The following is an 18,301-nucleotide window of genomic DNA, read 5'->3' as shown; positions in this document are numbered from 1 at the left end:
ATATATATATATATATAATCCCAGCTGTGCTGATTTTCAGTATAACAGCGTGACCTCGAGTGTGATATTGTGTGTGTATATATATATACACATATTTTGTTTATACAACAGTTCTACAAGCTCCATTTATTATTCAGCAGTAATAAATGACAACAGATTGATTTGTCTGTTCATTCAGACATTTATTTGTCCGATGTTGGCGGCTGTTAGTTATTGGTTTGATTAATGTCTGTTTGCATTAACATAACAAAACAATAAATCTTCTCTCAGATGTCTCCTCATCGTGCTTCGTCCACCGATGTGAACGGCGAGGCCGAGCAGCCAGACGACGACGCTGTCGAAGGTGTGTGCACGCTCACGTTTTGATGTTTAGTTTGAAACCTACAAAACTGTTTCGAGGCGACTTGATCTGCAGCTACTTTGAAAGCTTTAAGGTTTTGGGATCTTAGGCCGAGTATCTAAGTGAATTTTTAAAACCTCGAGCTTCTGTTTGAAAGTCAACATGCTGACTAAAGACTGAAAAAACCCTTCTGGGTCCAAAAGAGGATTTAAAAAGAAATCCGGTTGGTTATGTAAAGGTCTTCTGTCTCCTCACAGTGAACGGTAATCGGTCCGTTTCTTCCTCCATCATCAACGAGAAGTACCAAGTGGGTAAAGTGATCGGAGACGGAAACTTTGCTGTGGTCAAAGAGTGCGTGGAGAGGTGAGGAGCATCGAAGTATCATTTCAGCAAAGTCGTAACAGGTGTGTGTCGGACGGTGTTGACAAGTTTCTGTTTGTTTCGATTGGCAGGTCGACGGGACAGGAGTTCGCTCTGAAGATCATCGACAAAGCTCGCTGCTGTGGGAAGGTAACGCAGATTCTGTGTTATTTTACGAAGCGTCCATCGCTTGGTTTCTATAAAGATGTGTTTACCTTCAGATCAGGATTCTGTGTGCGATGGTGTAAAAGCATCATGTGACAGTTTGGTGTGTGTGTGCAGGAGCATCTGATAGAAAATGAAGTGGCGGTCCTGCGGAGGGTTCGACATCCCAGCATCATCCAGTTAATCGAGGTGGACGAAACGCCCAGTCAGCTGTTCCTGGTCATGGAGCTCGTCAAGGTGCCTCTTCTTCGTCTTCTTCCAGATTCTGTCAGAATACTTAAAACATGTTAAAGAGTCACTATTTTTACACCTCCTGCCTCCTTCAGGGTGGAGACCTGTTTGACGCCATCACCTCCTCCACAAAGTACAGCGAGCGTGATGCCAGCGCTATGGTGTTCAACCTGGCCGGAGCCATCAAGTACCTGCACCGGATGAACATCGTCCACCGAGACATCAAACCAGAGAACCTGCTGGTACAAACACACGGAAACAAGACAGAAGAAATGTAACGGAAAAGCACCTCAGGGAGTCGGACTGATCTGGTTTCTGTGTACTGCAGGTGTGCGAGTATCCAGACGGCACGAAATCACTGAAGCTGGGTGACTTTGGTTTGGCGACGGTGGTCGAGGGACCGCTGTACACCGTGTGCGGCACGCCGACATACGTCGCCCCAGAGATAATCGCAGAGACTGGGTGAGAGCTGAAAACAGTTTCTGGGTATGAAAGGTGAACTGACACTGAGCTGAAACTGAAACTATCCAGATTCATGAACTGAACTGTTTTATATGTGTGTGTGTAGCTATGGTCTGAAGGTCGACATCTGGGCGGCGGGAGTGATCACCTACATCCTGCTGTGTGGATTCCCTCCATTTAGAAGGTCAGTTTACATTTAGTCATTTAACTGAAGCTTTTATCCAAAGCGACTTTCAGACAAGGGAACAATCACCGAACAGTGAGATCAGAAAGTGCTGACAATTCTTAAAGGGGCAGCTTTCCCATGTCCAGTTGTTGGTAGTGCTAGGAGAGGAGGTCCTCTCTGAAGAGCTGGAGGTCTTCAGGAGGTTTTTAAAGGTAGAGAGGGACGCCCCTGATCTGGTAGGATTGGATTGCCTTGAGCGAACAGGTGGCAGAGCCAGGCGTCGCTCATTGGAGGAGCGCAGTGGTTGTCAGGTGACCTATGCTTGTACAAGGGCGCTCAGGTAGGTAGGTGCAGTACTGGAGACAACTTTGTAGTCAACATTAGAGATTTGAATTTAATGCGGGCTGCTACAGGTAGCCAGTGGAGCTCGATGAGCAGTGAGGTGACATGTGACCTTTTGGGTTGGTCCGCCACGTTCTGGATCATCTGAAGAGGTTTCACTGTGGAGGTCCGTCAGGAGGACGGTACAGTAATCTAGTCTTGAAATGACCACAGCTTGAGTGCCGTGTTGCGTTAAGTAAGGTCTGCAAAGCGTCATGACCGGGTAACTGAGGCGACATGATTGGAGAAGGTTAGTTTGGTCATCAATCATAACCTCTAAGTTTCTCACCACCCTGGTGGGCCGAGACAGAGGGAGTCAGTGTTGATGTCGTGGTGTACTGTTTGTCTGGGAGGAGCAGCACTTCAGTTTTTGAGATGTTCAGCTTGAACGCATTTATTTTACTACTGTAGTGTATTACATTCATATTCTGTGTTTTCTTTCTTGTCCTCAGTGAGAATAATGTGCAGGAGGAGTTGTTTGATCAGATCCTCAGAGGGAAGCTGGAGTTTCCGTCTCCAGACTGGGACACCATCAGCCTGCCAGCAAAGGTACGGCTCATACAAAAGAATACAGAATTTTGTTGATATGCCTGCAACAACATCTGAAACTTGACACATTGATTAGTAATTAAATCGCATTCATTCACATGACCTGTTCCTCAGATGCTGATTAGTCAGATGCTGCAGGTGAACGTGGACACTCGTTTCACTGCCGAGGAGGTCCTGTCACACTCATGGGTGACGGTAAGAGCACACGAACAAGTAAAAGCACCATCGTTACACTGTTCCTCATTTAAAAGTCTGCCTCATAACAGATCAAGTACTCACTCCAACTACCAGAACCTGTTGTTGATAAGTGTGTTTTTGTAGGACGAGGCTCCCGTAGACTCCAACACTGTGAGCAGCACTGAAGACCAGACCAGTGGAGAAGCACTGGACCCAGAGCACGAATCCCCAATACTGGAAACCAAACAAGTTCCCTCACCTCTGGTCTAAAACACACAAGTCCACCTTCATCGACTGGAATACAAACATAACACCGCTTGTTTGATTTACTGGAAAACCGTCATGTTTGCTCACCAAAAGACTCATCCTGTTTTCTCTTTTGGAAACCAAATTTTTAAGTTTTATCTTCTGGAAACTAAACTGATCTAGAATAAAGCCTGTTTTCAATCACTGGAACCAAATGACTTCGCTCAAATCTAAAAAGCGTTGAATCTACTGGAAACTAAACAAGTTCCCTCTTTCTTGTTTTTGGGCATGCTTCATTTGAACTCCTGGAAACTAAACAGAACATATAATTTTTCATCTAATGAAAGTTTCCTCATCTCTGGTCTGGACCACCTGATTCTTCGACTTAAAACCAAACAAGTTCCCTTATTTTTGGTCTGGAACACGTCCTGATTCATCTACTGAAAACTGAGGAAGTTCCCTCAGATCTGGTCTGGAATCTGCCCAGATTAATAAAATGGAAACTGAACAAGTTGGCCTTGTCTTGAAAAAGTTCCCTCACTTCTGGCTTCCTGTTCCCGTTCTAATGAAAACCAAACAAGTTCTGCAAACTCTTCGCTCAAATGTGGTCCAGAATCAATCCTGTTTCATCTGCAGAAAGTCAAATCTGGTTAAATCTGGTCGAGGACCAAATGAGTCTCCTCACCTCCTCGGTCTAGTCCTAGTTTTTATCCACTGGAAACCAAACAAGTTCCTACTCATCTGGTCTAGAACAGGCCTTCAAGCCCGTTTCTCAACATGGATACTGATGTTCCCTCATCCATGTTCAAGAACTCAATCCGTTTTTTCCACTTTCTTGATTTACTGCCAACCAAACAAGTTGTCTCTAGTCTAGAATCGCTGTGTTGCTTTTACTCAACACCAAAAAAGTTCAATCCCTCTGGTCTTTAAAGACTTTATGGAATTTAATGAAGTTCTCCATTGTTAATTTATCTCATGGAAGCAGTCCTCACCTCTGGTCTAGACCAGCATTTAATCTACTGAAGACTTTCACAAGTCCCGTCTCTGCTGCTGTACTGGAAAGTATTCACGTTCTCTATTCTATAAGAGGAGTCCCATTTTGGTTTGATGAAGTCACCCCACTGCTGCTTGAAGGACGCACACCATATCAACACTGGGACACCATGAAGGTGCTATTGGACACATCCTGTTTCATCACCCAGTGTCTCACGGGACTGGACCCATTTCCTGAAAATGGCCGTTACCTCTAAAGGATATAAACAACTGATCCGTTCACAAACGTTCCCTCTGGTTTAGGGATTATCTCCGCTTTAGTCCCTGCCACTTGGCAACCAGGATGTCTTCCATTTATTCTGGGAAACGTCCCATTTCTCCTGCCTTTTACCCTCCAGCTCTCCTTCTGCTGACCTGAAGGACGTTTCTTATTTCTGCCACTCGGCGTCCACCAACCGGAGGAGATATTCGAGTACTGTGCCTGTTTACGCTGCTGATGAATTCCTCTTAATACCTGAAATCTCAGCCTTGCCTTTCATAGATCCAATTCCCCCCACACCCCCCAGCACTGATCATCAGCTGTTTGGACAGATAAGACTCATTGTTTTACAGGTTTTCAGAAGTATGCCTTTTACATAAGTATAACTAAAGGAACGGTTTAAAGGAATAGTTTGACATTTTTGGAAATTTGCCTTTTTGAAAGAGTTGGTTGAGGACTTTTACACTATTCCCATGTCTGTACTTGAAGCAGGGAGCTGGAGTCGTGGTGATTAGCCTAGCGTATCCGAATTACTAAAGGAAACGGCCAAAGTTGAACCAAATTTTAAAAAAAGAAGCTCTAAACACATTATATGTCGTTTGTTTTATCTGCACACGAGATAAATAATATTTTCAGCAGTTTCCAACAGTTTTGCAGAGATTAAATCAGCTTTTGAGGTTTTGGTAGCTTCAGTCGTAAATCTTAACTCCTAAAACAATGAGTCTTATCTGCATAGACTCACTATTCCTATCTCCATTTCCCTGAAGGACACTTTCTACCGCTCAACTCCCGTCCTTGACCCGTTCCCCGGGCTTCGTACTGTGTGACTTCCGAAAACCTCACGTTAACAACAAAAAATAATTTCAACCACCTTTTGGAGGTTTCTACCTGCAGTATGACTGAGGTAAAGGGCACGTTCCAGTCTAAACCCAGAGCCCCCTGCCTGTCCTCCTGCCTGCAGTTAGTGGAGGATAAAATATGTTGTATATACTGTAAATATCACTCTGTACGTTGGTGTCTGTCTGTGTGAGTCAGTTGTGAAGTAGGGAAACAGTAGCAATTTGAGTAAAAATGAAAAAAATAAATAAATACTACAGTGAAAAGAAACAATATCATCATAGACATGACGTGTCAGCACCCCGAAAAAGAACCGAAGTTTGGAACTAAAAACTAAATCTACAGTGGTGGAATGTAACTGAAGTATCAGTACTTTACTTCAGCAGTAACATCATGTAAAATCAGTATTTCTGTGGTTTGTTGCCTCCAGTTTCAGAGTGTAATCCCACTGTGGTAAATATGTTCAGCTGTACTCGAGTATTTGTACAAAAACTAGAGTCGACAACTTTGCTACCAGCCAATCATCAACCAGGTCAACAACAGCAGCTAATATCACTGACTAGTCCAGCAGCAGTCAGCCCAGCCCGGCGTCTGTCTTTCAGCCTTTTATTTCACCAAGCTCTCACCAACAACAACGCCAACGTCCGGTTAACCCACTCGCTCAGCTCCTGTTCTGGCACGACACTGGGCCTGTCCAGAACAGCTGTGGTACAAACACTAATTCACCTGATTACAAGTCAGTGTAGCATCAACAGGTTAAGTGAAGTTGTTCCACCACTAAAAATTAATTTTCACTTCTACAAATAAAAAGAAAAAAAGGTTTTGAGGGTTGCTGACAAACTGTAACGAAAGAGTTCTCACCTACAAGTCGGGTTCCTGATGGATCTGGTTGGACAGTGATGGGTCTCTTTCCTTACGTGGTCGTGTCTGTGAGATGTGACATAGTGGGTCATCTACCAATCATATCGCTCCATTCACACATCCATCATGTTGTCTGTTGATGTTACTGGTTATAAGAATCTCTGAGGATGAAGCAAAGAAGAGTGTGTGTGTGTGTAAATAAGTGTGAGAGATTTCCACAGTGTAATGTTTTAACTTAAAATCATGTGGAAATGTTGGGAGGTTCAGTGTGTGTGTGTGTGTGTGTGTGTGTGTAGGGGGTCCCTGTTTTAAAACTTGAAAAGAAGTGTCAGTCGTCATCTGGAGAAATGTGTTGACCTGATGCAGTGTTATGACCTTACCATGACCTTTGAACTTAGCACGACCTTTCCATGGCCTTGACCTTTGGTTGGAGCCACTGATGAGGAGTTTGCCACGTTAAAGCTCCGTCACTTGAAGCCACAAACGCATTAGAAGATTCGACATCACAGGCGGTTGTCTAGTCAAATTTACATTCGGCATCGCTTTAAGATTAGTTTGTCTATTTGCATTGATTGCATAGACTCTATGAAACCTGGACGTAGTCTCCGAGAGCCGTTGCGAAGCTCTGAAGTACAGTTGTCATGAACGGGGAAATTAGCTACAGAGACCAAAACTGTTTTTTGTACCAGGCTGTAAACATGTTTATTTCTGCTGTGGAACATGGGGACTTATGGAGACTGACTCACTTCTGGAGCCAGCCTCAGGTGGACGTTAGAGGAACTGCAGCTTTAGGCACTTTGGCATTGGCTTCACTTCACACGAACTTAACCCTAACTTAAAGATTTGAATCTTCGAGTCCTGAACACTACGAGATAACCGCTGCAGACTCTCCACTAAACTCTGAAGTATTCAACATCTGTCATCTGGGTAATAATCTTTAGAAAGTATTGTAAAATCACGCAGTCTCTGTGCTAACACTAATTATGATTATACGTATCAAACACATTAGTCCTCACTGATTTGTTTCTTGTGAGTTGCTTGAGCTGCAACAGAAGTCAAACTCAGTGAATCGGTGGCTCTGCCTTTGACCTTCTAATGCCTGCTATGAACCCAGTAGTCTTAATTCTTTTCTCTTTGCTTTATACCAAACCAAAAGGAGCCTTCTGTCCATGCTGTTAGCGGTGCAGCCACACCTGGGTCAACAAGCACCCGAAATCTCATCGGAACTATTTTCCCGAAAGGTTTTTGAAACAGGATTGTGGACGTTTGTTTTACGTGTAAAAACTGGAGTTATCTGTGCAGAACTAGTTGCCGTTTTTTTTAAATAACGTCCTGAGATGAACTGAAATACACTCAAAGTTTAGAAATCTTGTTGCATAATTCTGACACTGAAGGTTTCTGGAAACATTGCACAATCTTGGTTTGCTTCACTTTTTGTAGTCACGTTCTGCCGCTGTGTTGTGCTACGTTCAGTTCCCAGAAGAAAAAAACAAAAACAATTGTCCATGTCCTATCAGTACTCAGAACTCACCACCTGACCCTGTCTTTTTATATATAAACTAACTGTCATTTGATTTAATGTGTTCAAGAAGGAAAAATACAGGCCAGCTCCCTCAAACTGTGACCTTTTGGGACTTGAATGCAGCTTGAATTTACAGGCGGGTGGAGTTAAAGCTTTTCAGAGACAATCCATCTGGTTCCACTGTTTCCAGCAATGACCCAGGGGTGGCTGTAGTTTTTAGGCCCTTTGTGTGTTTTTATCAAATGCAGTGTGTATGTGTGTGTGTATGTGTGTGGAATCATTTCACATCATGCCTCATATTAGACAGGAACTGATTTTTTTAGTAGACAAATTAGGATTTTGAACCAAACTGGGCTGGTTTTCCTAAAAGAAATCTCTGAGGTCGATTTATGTTCAGGTCAATCAGCGGAGAGGATTCTTTCTGAAACTTTTTCGGTACAAAGGTTTTCATCTTGAAGACTTTCTAGAACAACTACAAAGAACGAAAGTTATTCAAGGCAAAGATGCACTTTGAGCATTTTAAAATCTAAATTAAAGCTCGGCTGTGTGAGTTTCTTACTGCGAGATGTTTTTAGGAAAACTAGTCCTGGGTTAAAGTGGGAGGAGATGTGAGAACAACAGTGTTTTGAGGACATGTTGTAGACATGTTTTAACGCTAACAACGATCTGTAATTTGATGTGTGTTGATATGAAACGTATGTTTGTTGGGATCGGGGTGCAAAAACCTTGATTTGTATCGAGTAAAGATGCATTCAACTGTGAAAATAAAAACTGATGCAGTGGCATCACGTTAACCTGCCGTGTCACTGTTGTCTTCCTGTTATGTGGATGAAATGGATTTATTGTGAATGACTTAGTTTTAAATCTTTAGACATAAATGGGGGAGTGAACTAGAGAAACTTGGAGAGCAAACTTCATTTGGCTTTCTGGGTAGTGTCGGTTACTTGAAAGATTTGGCATCAGCACATACAGATGTGGGTCTGAATATGGACTTCCACCAAATCTTTTACAATGAGCTTAAATCATTTGAACATAAAACAGGAGTATTCACTCCAAAGGACTGAATGAAAAATCCTGCTCGATTCCCTTAAGAACACGCAAGTCGTAGTCTGGAATCCCCCAGAAGTAGTCACCAATGATGCACTAAGAACATCAGTAAAGCCCTTGAGGTGTAGATCATGTTGTGTGTACGTATATATGAAAGAACCATAATGAAAAAAAGTTTGGTTCAGGAGCCAATCCAGCCACTGCAAGTTCTGGAGAAATTGGTCCACACATATTTTTTGGTCATGTACAAAGTTGAGTCATTTCTAGAAGGATGTCCTAGACACCCTAAGAGAAGTGTTCCACCAAGACATGCCCAAGGTGTTCCTCCTTGATGGTTCAATCCCTGAAGGCTTTGCTTTGCCAATGACCAGCTGATAACCAAGGAAGCGCCGTCTTAAGAGTTTAAAGGAGTGCAGAACCGCTGCTAAAGTCCAAAGTTCAAGTTGGCAGGAAACTCACAGATGTGTTAATGTTAGCTTTATCTTAGGAGAGGCTGAGACCCTCAAGCAAGACTCAAGTCGTAGATAAAGGCATTGAGGTCCCCAACAAGACCCATAGATAAAGTTTTGAGTCTTAGATAATGCCTCAACAAGACGCTCAAGTCGTAAATAAGTACAACTTCAGTGCCGAAACTTTGACTTTTCATCTTTGCTGTAGTTACGCTTTGGAAACGAGGTCCAGACTTACAATCTGGCCTAGACTTGGACTTTTGAGCTCTAACAACTGTTACTAAGTCTGCTATGACAAGTCAAAATGAATGCTGTACAACCAGTCCAGCAAGTCCATAAGTGCTACCAAACACACCTTTTCCAGGAATCTAACACAGAGTTCAGCTCTGACTGTTTATTTCCTGGTTCCAGCCCCTTTCTCAGATCTGCCAGTTTAGGGATGGGTGTAACCAACATGCTGTGAAGTGCAAGAGGCACAAGCCACTTTACTGCAGATCAGCGTGCACACAAGAAGTGACGCTTTTATTTGCTGTGAGGGAAGTGAAACTCTTCAGACGCTCCCCGTTGTTAAGAGGTGAAATGGCGCAGCAACGAAACGAGGTGAGATTCTGCTGTTCGATCTGTCTGGATCTACTGAAGCATCCAGTGACTATTCCATGTGGACACAACTACTGCATGAACTGTATTAAGACCCACTGGGATGAAGAAGATCAGAAAAACATCCACAGCTGTCCTCAGTGTCGACAGACCTTCACACCGAGGCCTGTCCTGCAGAGAAACACCATGTTAGCAGAGTTAGTGGAGGAACTGAAAAAGACTGGACTCCAAGCTGCTCCTGCTGATCACTGCTATGCTGGACCTGAAGATGTGGCCTGTGATTTCTGCACTGGGAGGAAGTTGAAAGCCTTCAAGTCCTGTCTGGTTTGTCTGGCTTCGTACTGTGAGCAACATCTCCAGCCTCACTATGAATCTCAGACTTTTAAAAAACACAAACTTGTTGAAGCCTCTGCTAAGCTTCAGGACACCATCTGCTCCCGTCATGACAAGGTGATGGAGATTTTCTGCCGCACTGATCAGCAGTGTATCTGTTATCTCTGCTCTGTGGATGAACATAAAGGCCACGACACAGTCTCAGCTGCAGCAGAAAGGACTGAGAGGCAGAGAGAGCTCGAGGTGAGTCGACTAAACATCCAGCAGAGAATCCAGGACAGAGAGAAAGATGTGAAGGAGCTCCAACAGGAGGTGGAGGCTATCAATGGCTCTGCTGATAAAGCAGTGGAGGACAGTGAGAAGATCTTCACTGAGCTGATCCGTCTCATGGAGAAAAGAAGGTCTGATGTGAAGCAGCAGGTCAGATCCCAGCAGGAAACTGAAGTGAGTCGAGTCAAAGATCTTCAGGAGAAGCTGGAGCAGGAGATCACTGAGCTGAAGAGGAAAGACGCTGAGCTGGAGAAGCTCTCACACACAGAGGACCACAACCAGTTTCTACACAACTACCCCTCACTGTCACGACTCAGCCAATCTACAGACTCATCCAGCATCAATATCCGTCCTCTGAGGGACTTTGAGGATGTGACAGCTGCTGTGTCAGAGCTCAGAGATAAACTACAGGACGTTCTGAGGGACCAACGGACAAACATCTCACTGACAGACACTGAAGTCCATGTTTCACTGTCAGGACCAGAACCAGAGCCCAAGACCAGAGCTGAGTTCTTAAAATATTCACGTGAACTCACACTGGATCCAAACACAGCAAACACACAGCTGTTATTATCTGAGGGGAACAGAAAAGTGACAAGAATGAATCAACCTCAGTCTTATTCTAGTCACCCAGACAGATTCACTGGCTGGCCTCAGGTCCTGAGTAGAGAGAGTCTGACTGGACGTTGTTACTGGGAGGTGGAGTGGAGAGGGAGAGGAGTTTATGTAGCAGTCACATACAAGAATATCAGCAGAGCAGGGAGCTCATATGAATGTGTATTTGGATTCAATGACAAATCTTGGATGTTAAATTGTCACACAAACAGTTATAACTTTTATTACAACAAAGCCCGCACTCCTGTCTCAGGTCCTCGGTCCTCCAGAGTTGGAGTGTACCTGGATCACAGTGCAGGTATTCTGTCCTTCTACAGCGTCTCTGAAACCATGACTCTCCTCCACAGAGTCCAGACCACGTTCACTCAGCCTCTCTATGCTGGACTTCTTCATTCTGGTCCTAATGGAGAAACTGCGGAGTTCTGTTAACTCACATGGAGGTCAGGCGATATCAGAGAAATGTAACTTCTGTTTGATGTGAACAGATGTGGATCACTCGTGGGTGAAGTTTAGCTTTACAGGGATGATTAAAGTTAGGGTAGGCCTTCAGGTGTGTTGTTAATCAAATGTAGAAAGTGTGTATTATGTGTACATTCATTGTAGACACTGCGGAGTCAGTAAAGTTGATAATCAATAATGTGATTTTCTTTCTGTATGTCAGCTAATTACAGATCACTGCCTCGTCCTCTGGAAGCAACTTTAATTCTTTAAATTTTGATTGATGTTTAGACGAAGTACCAAGAACGTTTTCACTCTTATTGAATAAATTTAAGATACACCGACTAATGTTTGTCTTCTGATGATGCAATTTTAACTATGACTTTGTAAAACGTAATAAAACTATGCCAGTGACTCTCTGAAGTCATAGTTTGTGTTTATTTGTTGAGTGTTAAAAGTTTAATTCCTCTAATCATCCATTATTACTATGAATTATTAATGCATGAATCATCTATCAAACTTCCAAGTTCATTAGTTTTGTTTAATGAAAATAAATGTGACTTAAACTACAAAATATCTAAGCATTAAAAATATATAAAATATAGATTCTAGTTGGAGTATGTTTGGATTAAACAGTCATCGAAACATCAAACTGTATTTTAAAGCAGATTATTTCTTTTTCTTCTGTTTCTTACTACAGGATGCCCTTAGGAAAACTAGTCTTAGGTTAAAGGTGAAGGAGAAGACTGACGTAAAGTTTGAATGCAGCATTTTTACTTGTAATCGTGGATGCAGACAGGATGGCTGAACACAGCGCTAAAGTTCAGACAGACTGTGAACAGCTCAGTTTTCTTGAATGAAGCAAAGCATGGCAGAACTGGGCACTGAAAACTGAATAAAAGTTGAATAAAGAAGACTGAAGTGGATGTTTTAATGCTAAAAGCAGAGCACAGGAGCGGAGAGAAGTTCTTTAATATTGATTTTAAATGTTACTGCTGTGAATCTGTACAGGACAGAAGTATAAAAAGGTGAAGTAAGTCTATGAATGCAGACACAGCTCAAACTGCTTCACTCCTGACATACGGGTAAACCTTCCTCCCCCACACTTACCTCAAGCAGTTCAGCTCTGACTGTTTATTTCCTGGTTCCAGCCCCTTTCTCAGATCTGCCAGTTTAGGGATGGGTGTAACCAACATGCTGTGAAGTGCAAGAGGCACAAGCCACTTTACTGCAGATCAGCGTGCACACAAGAAGTGACGCTTTTATTTGCTGTGAGGGAAGTGAAACTCTTCAGACGCTCCCTGTTGTTAAGAGGTGAAATGGCGCAGCAAGAAAACGAGGTGAGATTCTGCTGTTCGATCTGTCTGGATCTACTGAAGGATCCGGTGACTATTCCCTGTGGACACAACTACTGCATGAACTGTATTAAGACCTCCTGGGATGAAGAAGATCAGAAAAACATCCACAGCTGTCCTCAGTGGGATGAAGAAGATCAGAAAAACATCCACAGCTGTCCTCAGTGTAGACGGACCTTCACACTGAGGCCTGTCCTGCAGAGAAACACCATGTTAGCAGAGTTAGTGGACGAACTGAAGAAGACTGGACTCCAAGCTGCTCCTGCTGATCACTGCTATGCTGGACCTGAAGATGTGGCCTGTGATTTCTGCACTGGGAGGAAGTTGAAAGCCTTCAAGTCCTGTCTGGTTTGTCTGGCTTCGTACTGTGAGCAACATCTCCAGCCTCACTATGAATCTCCGACTTTTAAAAAACACAAACTTGTTGAAGCCTCTGCTAAGCTTCAGGACACCATCTGCTCTCGTCATGACAAGGTGATGGAGATTTTCTGCCGCACTGATCAGCAGTGTATCTGTTATCTCTGCTCTGTGGATGAACATAAAGGCCACGACACAGTCTCAGCTGCAGCAGAAAGGACTGAGAGGCAGAAGAAGCTCAGCAAAAGTCGGCAAACTCTCCAGCAGAGAATCCAGGACAGAAAGAAAGATGTGAAGGAGCTCCAACAGGAGGTGGAGGCTATCAATCGCTCTGCTGATAAAGCAGTGGGGGACAGTACGAAGATCTTCACTGAGCTGATCCGTCTCATGGAGAAAAGAAGGTCTGATGTGAAGCAGCAGGTCAGATCCCAGCAGAAAACTCAAGTGAGTCGAGTCAAAGATCTTCAGGAGAAGCTGGAGCAGGAGATCACTGAGCTGAAGAGGAAAGACGCTGAGCTGGTGGAGGTCTCACAAACAGAAGATAACATCCAGTTTCTTCACAACTACCCCTCAATGCCACGACTTACTCGGTCTGCAAAGTCAACAAGACCAAACAGCGTTTGTCTGCAGTGCTTTAAGGATGTGACAGCGACCGTAGCAATGACCAGAGACAGAATAATGACTGTTCTTAGTGATGAATGGATGTCAGAGATGAAGATGGATGTTGTACTCCAACCAAAACAGCCAACGACCAGAGCTGAATTCTTACAATATTCACAACGTGTCACGCTGGATCCAAACACAGCACACAGAGATCTGGTCTTATCAGATGGAAACAAAAAAGTAACACTTGATAGCATGAATAATAGGAAGCATTCTTCCCATCCAGACAGATTCACTCATTCAGCTCAGGTGTTGAGTAAAGATGGAATGACTGAACGTTGTTACTGGGAGGTGAAGGTAAACAAGTTTCTTGGAGTAGCTGTCGCTTACAAGAGTATTGGCAGATCATGGGACTGTAAATCGCAGACATTTGGATTAAATGACAAGTCTTGGGCATTATATTGTAATCATGAAGGTTACACGTTTCTTCGTGGTGGAGTGAAGTGGCGAACTCCCGTCTCAGGTCCTGAATCCTCCATAGTTGGAGTGTACCTGGATCACAGAGAAGGTATTCTGTCCTTCTACAGCGTCTCTGAAACCATGACTCTCCTCCACAGAGTCCAGACCAGATTCACTGAGCCCCTCTATGCTGGACTTTCTCTTGAAGGTCCTCCTGGAGTGACTGCAGAGTTTTTTTAAACAGAGAAATGTAACTTCTGTTTGATGTGAACAGATGTGGATCACTCGTGGGTGAAGTTTAGCTTTACAGGGATGATTAAAGTTAGGGTAGGCCTTCAGGTGTGTTGTTAATCAAATGTAGAAAGTGTGTATTATGTGTACATTCATTGTAGACACTGCAGAGTCAGTAAAGTTGATAATCAATGTGACTTTCTTTCTGTATGTCAGCTAACTACAGATCACTGCCTCGTCCTCTGAAAGCAACTTTAATTCTTTAAATTTTGATTGATGAACATTTTCACTGTTATTGAAGAAATTCAAGATACCCCGACTAATGTTTGTCTTCTGTTGATGCAATGTTAACTATGACTTTGTAAAACGTAATAAAACTATGCCAGTGACTCTCTGAAGTCATAGTTTGTGTTTATTTGTTGAGTGTTAACCTTTTATTTCTTATCATAGAACATATAGACAGAGGGAGTGCTGTTATACTGAATATCGGCACAGCTGCGAGTAACGAGTCGCAGCTGTGCCGATATTCAGTATAACAGCACAAGCAGCGATAAATCAGCCTGTTTCTCATCTTGATCTGATAAATTCACACGTTTAATATTATCAGAAGGTAGCTGTGATTTTTATGGATTATACTGATGCTGAACTGACAGTCAGACTCTGGTCATGTGACGTCTTATCTCGTGTTTTTACGGACACGTAATGAATTGTGTCATATTTCTTAATGTTTTTACGGACACGTAATGAATTGTGTCATATTTCTTAAAAGGGACGGCGCAGGGAGCTTTAGTTTACTTCAAACTGCTAATATGTTTATTTTGGAACGTTTTGTCAACGCTACAGAAACATTAGGTAACTGTTGAAGTATGATAAGGTTGTCTGACGTTGACTACTGACAAACAATAATGTAACGTTAAAGTAACGGTCGTTAGAACAGCTGTTAACTAAAGTCTCAGTGCTGTTATTCTTTATATCAGCACTCATGGGACGACACTTGTCCAATCAGATTACTTGGTAATAACTAACTGTTGTATAATAATAGAGCTCATGTTAAAATAAAGGTTTATTGTATGAATGTTAGTATAAAACCCAAACATTAATTTAAAAAAAAAAAACAATAAAACAACAAAATAAAAGACATATTGAAATATCTTAAAGTTTTATTTGTATTAAAAAGTTGGAATGTTTGGTTATACATAAAAAATCTCTGTTCAGCGGTTCATAAATCTCTTTCCTTGTGCCTTTCTTCCTCACACACGCGAAATATCGTTACAGTCTTCACATTGCTTCACAAAACAGTCTAAAAAGTTCAAGACGCCGCGTGGAGAATTTTCTCTTTGACGTGATGCCAACAAATTAGTTGCGATGACGCCGGACGACAGATTAAAAATACCGAATGCTGCTAAAATCAACCTGTTCGATTGTCTGGTGAGAATCAGCCAACGTCAAATCGGCATTTTCTGTGTTTAAGTGATTTATTAACGAATACAAAGTGTAAAAAATGTCCCCAGACTGACGTCTGTCAAATCCTATTGATGCTACACTGACCTGTCATCAGGTGAATGGTGTCTTTGTCATTCCTACGTCTGTTCTCACACTATGTATCCGGACTCAGCGGCCTCTATGGACATCATGGCAGAGGAGGAGAGTGAAGAGGACGCTGACGGAGGAAGCTAAGAAGAGAAAAGGAGTGTGACGGAGCAAGAAGCCTCAAGTAGTGAGAAAAACAAAAACATGACGATGATTCGTTGGCAGCGCATTTGGAGAAAATCCTCCACGTTTCGTCTTCAACACAAAACAAAAACTTGACTTTCAATGTTAAGTCCAGAGACGTTTTTTTGAAATGTAGTGGAAACGTTGAGAGAACACTTGAGAAAAGTTGGAAGTACAGCGTGATGAGAAAGTACCATAGTGTTGTAACAAACAAACCTCCTATTGTTGGTGCAGAACCGCCTCACCGTGCTGTTGAAACTGCAGGAAATCAAACCTGTGAACCAACGTGGGCCTAAAAACCACCTCCACCAACAAACCGTCATCACTCTGCATGTTTATGTCCTAAATAAACTTTGTATGATGATATGCTGAAGTACCAAACGTGATTTTTGATATAAAAACATCTTTCAGTTTTAAAATGTTCAAGTTTGTAGTGTTCGACTGACGTCCGTGATAGGTTAGTGTTTGTGTTAAGTTTAAATCTGTTAGAAGAGACCACTGTGTTTTATACCTCCAAAGCTTTCAGGCTTTTTCAGCTGGTTAGGAAAATGTTCAGCAGTGATCTGTCCTTGATCTGTTCTTTTTAATCGGTGCGCAACAAAAGAAATAAATAGCTACAGGTACCGACAGTGTCATAAAACAACACATCCTGACAGTCTTTGGCCCTCTGATCTGATCTGAGCGCTGCAAGTTAAAAACATTTAGTATTTAGGACGACGGCGACACAGAGCACAGCTGGTGTTTCCTGTCGGGAGCCAACATCCTCCCTCCCTCCCTCCCTCCCGGCCCTGCAGTCGATCAGCTTAAAGCTCCACATTATTCAGATTTTATTCAGCTTTATAAACCTCCTCGGGCTCGGGATGAGAATAACGTTTGTTGTGGTGTTAAAGAGAAATGTAAGTTTTAAAGTGAATCAGTCATCGCCTCCAAAACTTGCTGAGTCGAAGCTTTCCAGTTCAAATACTGCAGGGATGGCCTCGTTTTGAAAATGAATCCGCCGACACGCGATAAGAAAAACAGCCTGTGTTAAACATCCGTGATCGCAAAGAGGAGAAGCTGAAAAGCAGATGTCAGCTGCAGGTCGAACGAAGCCCAAGAAATCAAAACCAAAATCAGCGACGTGGCGTCAGTTTTACGTCGCCGTTTAAAGGCAGAAGGTCCGTCAGGTCTCAGTTGCCAGGGCGACGTCAGGTCAAGGTTGTCAAGCGAAGAGAAGCTCCGATCACCTCTCAGAGTTCCTATTTATCCGATTTACTAACCAATCATGTGAGCCCGGCGTGGACAGGTCGAACAGGTCGTCCGTTCAAAACCTACCGACCCGTCGACAGTTATTTCCCCCATCAGAGAAGTGAGATGTAGTTTTTAGGAACGACCCCACGTTTCCCGCCCACAACTCCCACGATCCACTGCTCATCCACGGACTCCACCTGCGTGATGATGTCACCGACCTGCAGGAGGACACAGAGAGGAGACGGGCCGTTAAATCTGACGTCTGACCTGAAGCGAACGTCCTCGCACGTGACGGACAGCGTCACCTTCAGCGTGAGCTCGTCCTCGCTCTCTGCTGTGAAGTCAAACTTGGCCACGCCTTTCACCGCTGAATGCTGCTCTGGGATTGGTGGAGCTGGAAACAGGAAGAGGAAGTCGTGGTTAGAGACACACACACACACACATACCTGTAATTAAAGGGTGAGTTCAGGTGTGTGTTGTACCCGGGCAGGGCTGTGTGAAGGCAGCAGGGTATAGTCCGTCCCTGCCCTCCAGTCTTCCTCTCCTCCACTCAGCATCGATGTGCTCTATGACTTGGATCAGCGCCCCCTTGTGGAAGGACAGGTCGTCTGCAGTCTGCCCGGGGAAGTCAAACAGAGCCACGGCCCACTCCTCCACCTGCAGAACCACACGGACTTCATCAAGACATGAACTTTGAACGACCTCTATGAATTCCTGACGCTTTACTTTACTGCTGTCTGATCTCACCTCTGGGTCCGGGTCCTGCGACGTCTTTGGTGCTGCCGAGGAAAAAAAAAATATATAATCAGCTTCAAATCTGAAGATGAATCTGATTTAACGGCTTTAAACTGACGAGTGCTGCAGCTTTCATTCATCAGATCAGCGATGGAAACAAACCGGGCAGGGTGCCGTCCGGTTTCATGACCTTCTGGTATATTTAGAGTTCATAGTTTGGTTTGGTGTTGAGTGGTTTCCTCAGTCGTCAACGGTTACAGTTCTGAATTAAGGTTGACATTTCTTCATGGAGCCCGACTCTGCAGTCAGCTCGCCCATGA

The 18,301-nt window shown here is 43.4% G+C and overlaps 6 protein-coding genes across 12 annotated transcripts in view; 4 read left to right on the top strand and 2 right to left on the bottom strand.

Annotated features, from left to right (window-relative positions):
- The window catches only part of LOC104937295 (serine/threonine-protein kinase DCLK2), a 14,267-nt gene extending 8,850 nt beyond the window's left edge, over nt 1–5,417 (top strand). For all 4 annotated transcript variants that reach the window (XM_027287560.1, XM_027287558.1, XM_027287559.1 and 1 more), the window contains 10 exons: nt 271–343; nt 598–703; nt 793–850; nt 983–1,102; nt 1,192–1,338; nt 1,425–1,558; nt 1,665–1,742; nt 2,558–2,654; nt 2,769–2,849; nt 2,976–5,417. In XM_027287560.1, the coding sequence (XP_027143361.1) occupies nt 271–343; nt 598–703; nt 793–850; nt 983–1,102; nt 1,192–1,338; nt 1,425–1,558; nt 1,665–1,742; nt 2,558–2,654; nt 2,769–2,849; nt 2,976–3,101 (1,020 nt within the window). In that variant the 3' untranslated portion in view covers nt 3,102–5,417. The remainder of the gene's footprint in view (nt 1–270; nt 344–597; nt 704–792; nt 851–982; nt 1,103–1,191; nt 1,339–1,424; nt 1,559–1,664; nt 1,743–2,557; nt 2,655–2,768; nt 2,850–2,975) is intronic.
- The window catches only part of LOC104935020 (butyrophilin-like protein 2), a gene marked incomplete at its 3' end in the record, with an annotated part of 550,859 nt that overhangs the window by 20,033 nt on the left and 512,525 nt on the right, over nt 1–18,301 (top strand). The gene's annotated exons all lie outside the window — the stretch shown is intronic.
- LOC104935135 (V-set domain-containing T-cell activation inhibitor 1) overlaps nt 1–18,301 on the bottom strand; it is a 592,626-nt gene that overhangs the window by 376,001 nt on the left and 198,324 nt on the right. The window lies entirely within an intron of this gene.
- LOC109137670 (tripartite motif-containing protein 16-like) lies at nt 8,770–11,583 on the top strand. The gene has a single exon (XM_019255995.2). It carries the CDS (start codon nt 9,625–9,627, stop codon nt 11,287–11,289), a length of 1,665 nt encoding a protein of 554 aa, XP_019111540.2. The 5' UTR covers nt 8,770–9,624; the 3' UTR covers nt 11,290–11,583.
- LOC109139692 (E3 ubiquitin/ISG15 ligase TRIM25) lies at nt 12,440–17,000 on the top strand. Of its 2 annotated transcripts, none has more exons than XM_027287577.1 (2): nt 12,440–13,578; nt 15,250–17,000. In XM_027287577.1, exons 1-2 carry the CDS (start codon nt 12,618–12,620, stop codon nt 15,360–15,362), a joined length of 1,074 nt encoding a protein of 357 aa, XP_027143378.1. In that variant the 5' UTR covers nt 12,440–12,617; the 3' UTR covers nt 15,363–17,000. The 2 variants fall into 2 exon arrangements, with proteins under 2 accessions (XP_027143378.1, XP_027143377.1); XM_027287576.1 differs by lacking the exon at nt 15,250–17,000 and having other exon boundaries at nt 12,447–12,758; nt 12,801–14,701.
- LOC104937298 (SH3 domain-containing protein 19) overlaps nt 15,446–18,301 on the bottom strand; it is a 28,861-nt gene continuing 26,005 nt past the window's right edge. For all 3 annotated transcript variants that reach the window (XM_019264002.2, XM_019264001.2, XM_027287551.1), the window contains exons 14-17: nt 17,994–18,025; nt 17,729–17,903; nt 17,552–17,640; nt 15,446–17,464 (exon numbers count right to left, since the gene is read on the bottom strand). In XM_019264002.2, coding sequence (XP_019119547.2) covers nt 17,357–17,464; nt 17,552–17,640; nt 17,729–17,903; nt 17,994–18,025 — 404 coding nt within the window. In that variant the 3' untranslated portion in view covers nt 15,446–17,356. The remainder of the gene's footprint in view (nt 17,465–17,551; nt 17,641–17,728; nt 17,904–17,993; nt 18,026–18,301) is intronic.

This window comes from Larimichthys crocea, chromosome XIV, assembly GCF_000972845.2.
Source record: "Larimichthys crocea isolate SSNF chromosome XIV, L_crocea_2.0, whole genome shotgun sequence".
NCBI classification, from domain to species: domain Eukaryota; kingdom Metazoa; phylum Chordata; class Actinopteri; family Sciaenidae; genus Larimichthys; species Larimichthys crocea.
Note: the sequence above shows the minus strand (reverse complement) of the source record. Positions and strands in the feature narration are given on the sequence as shown.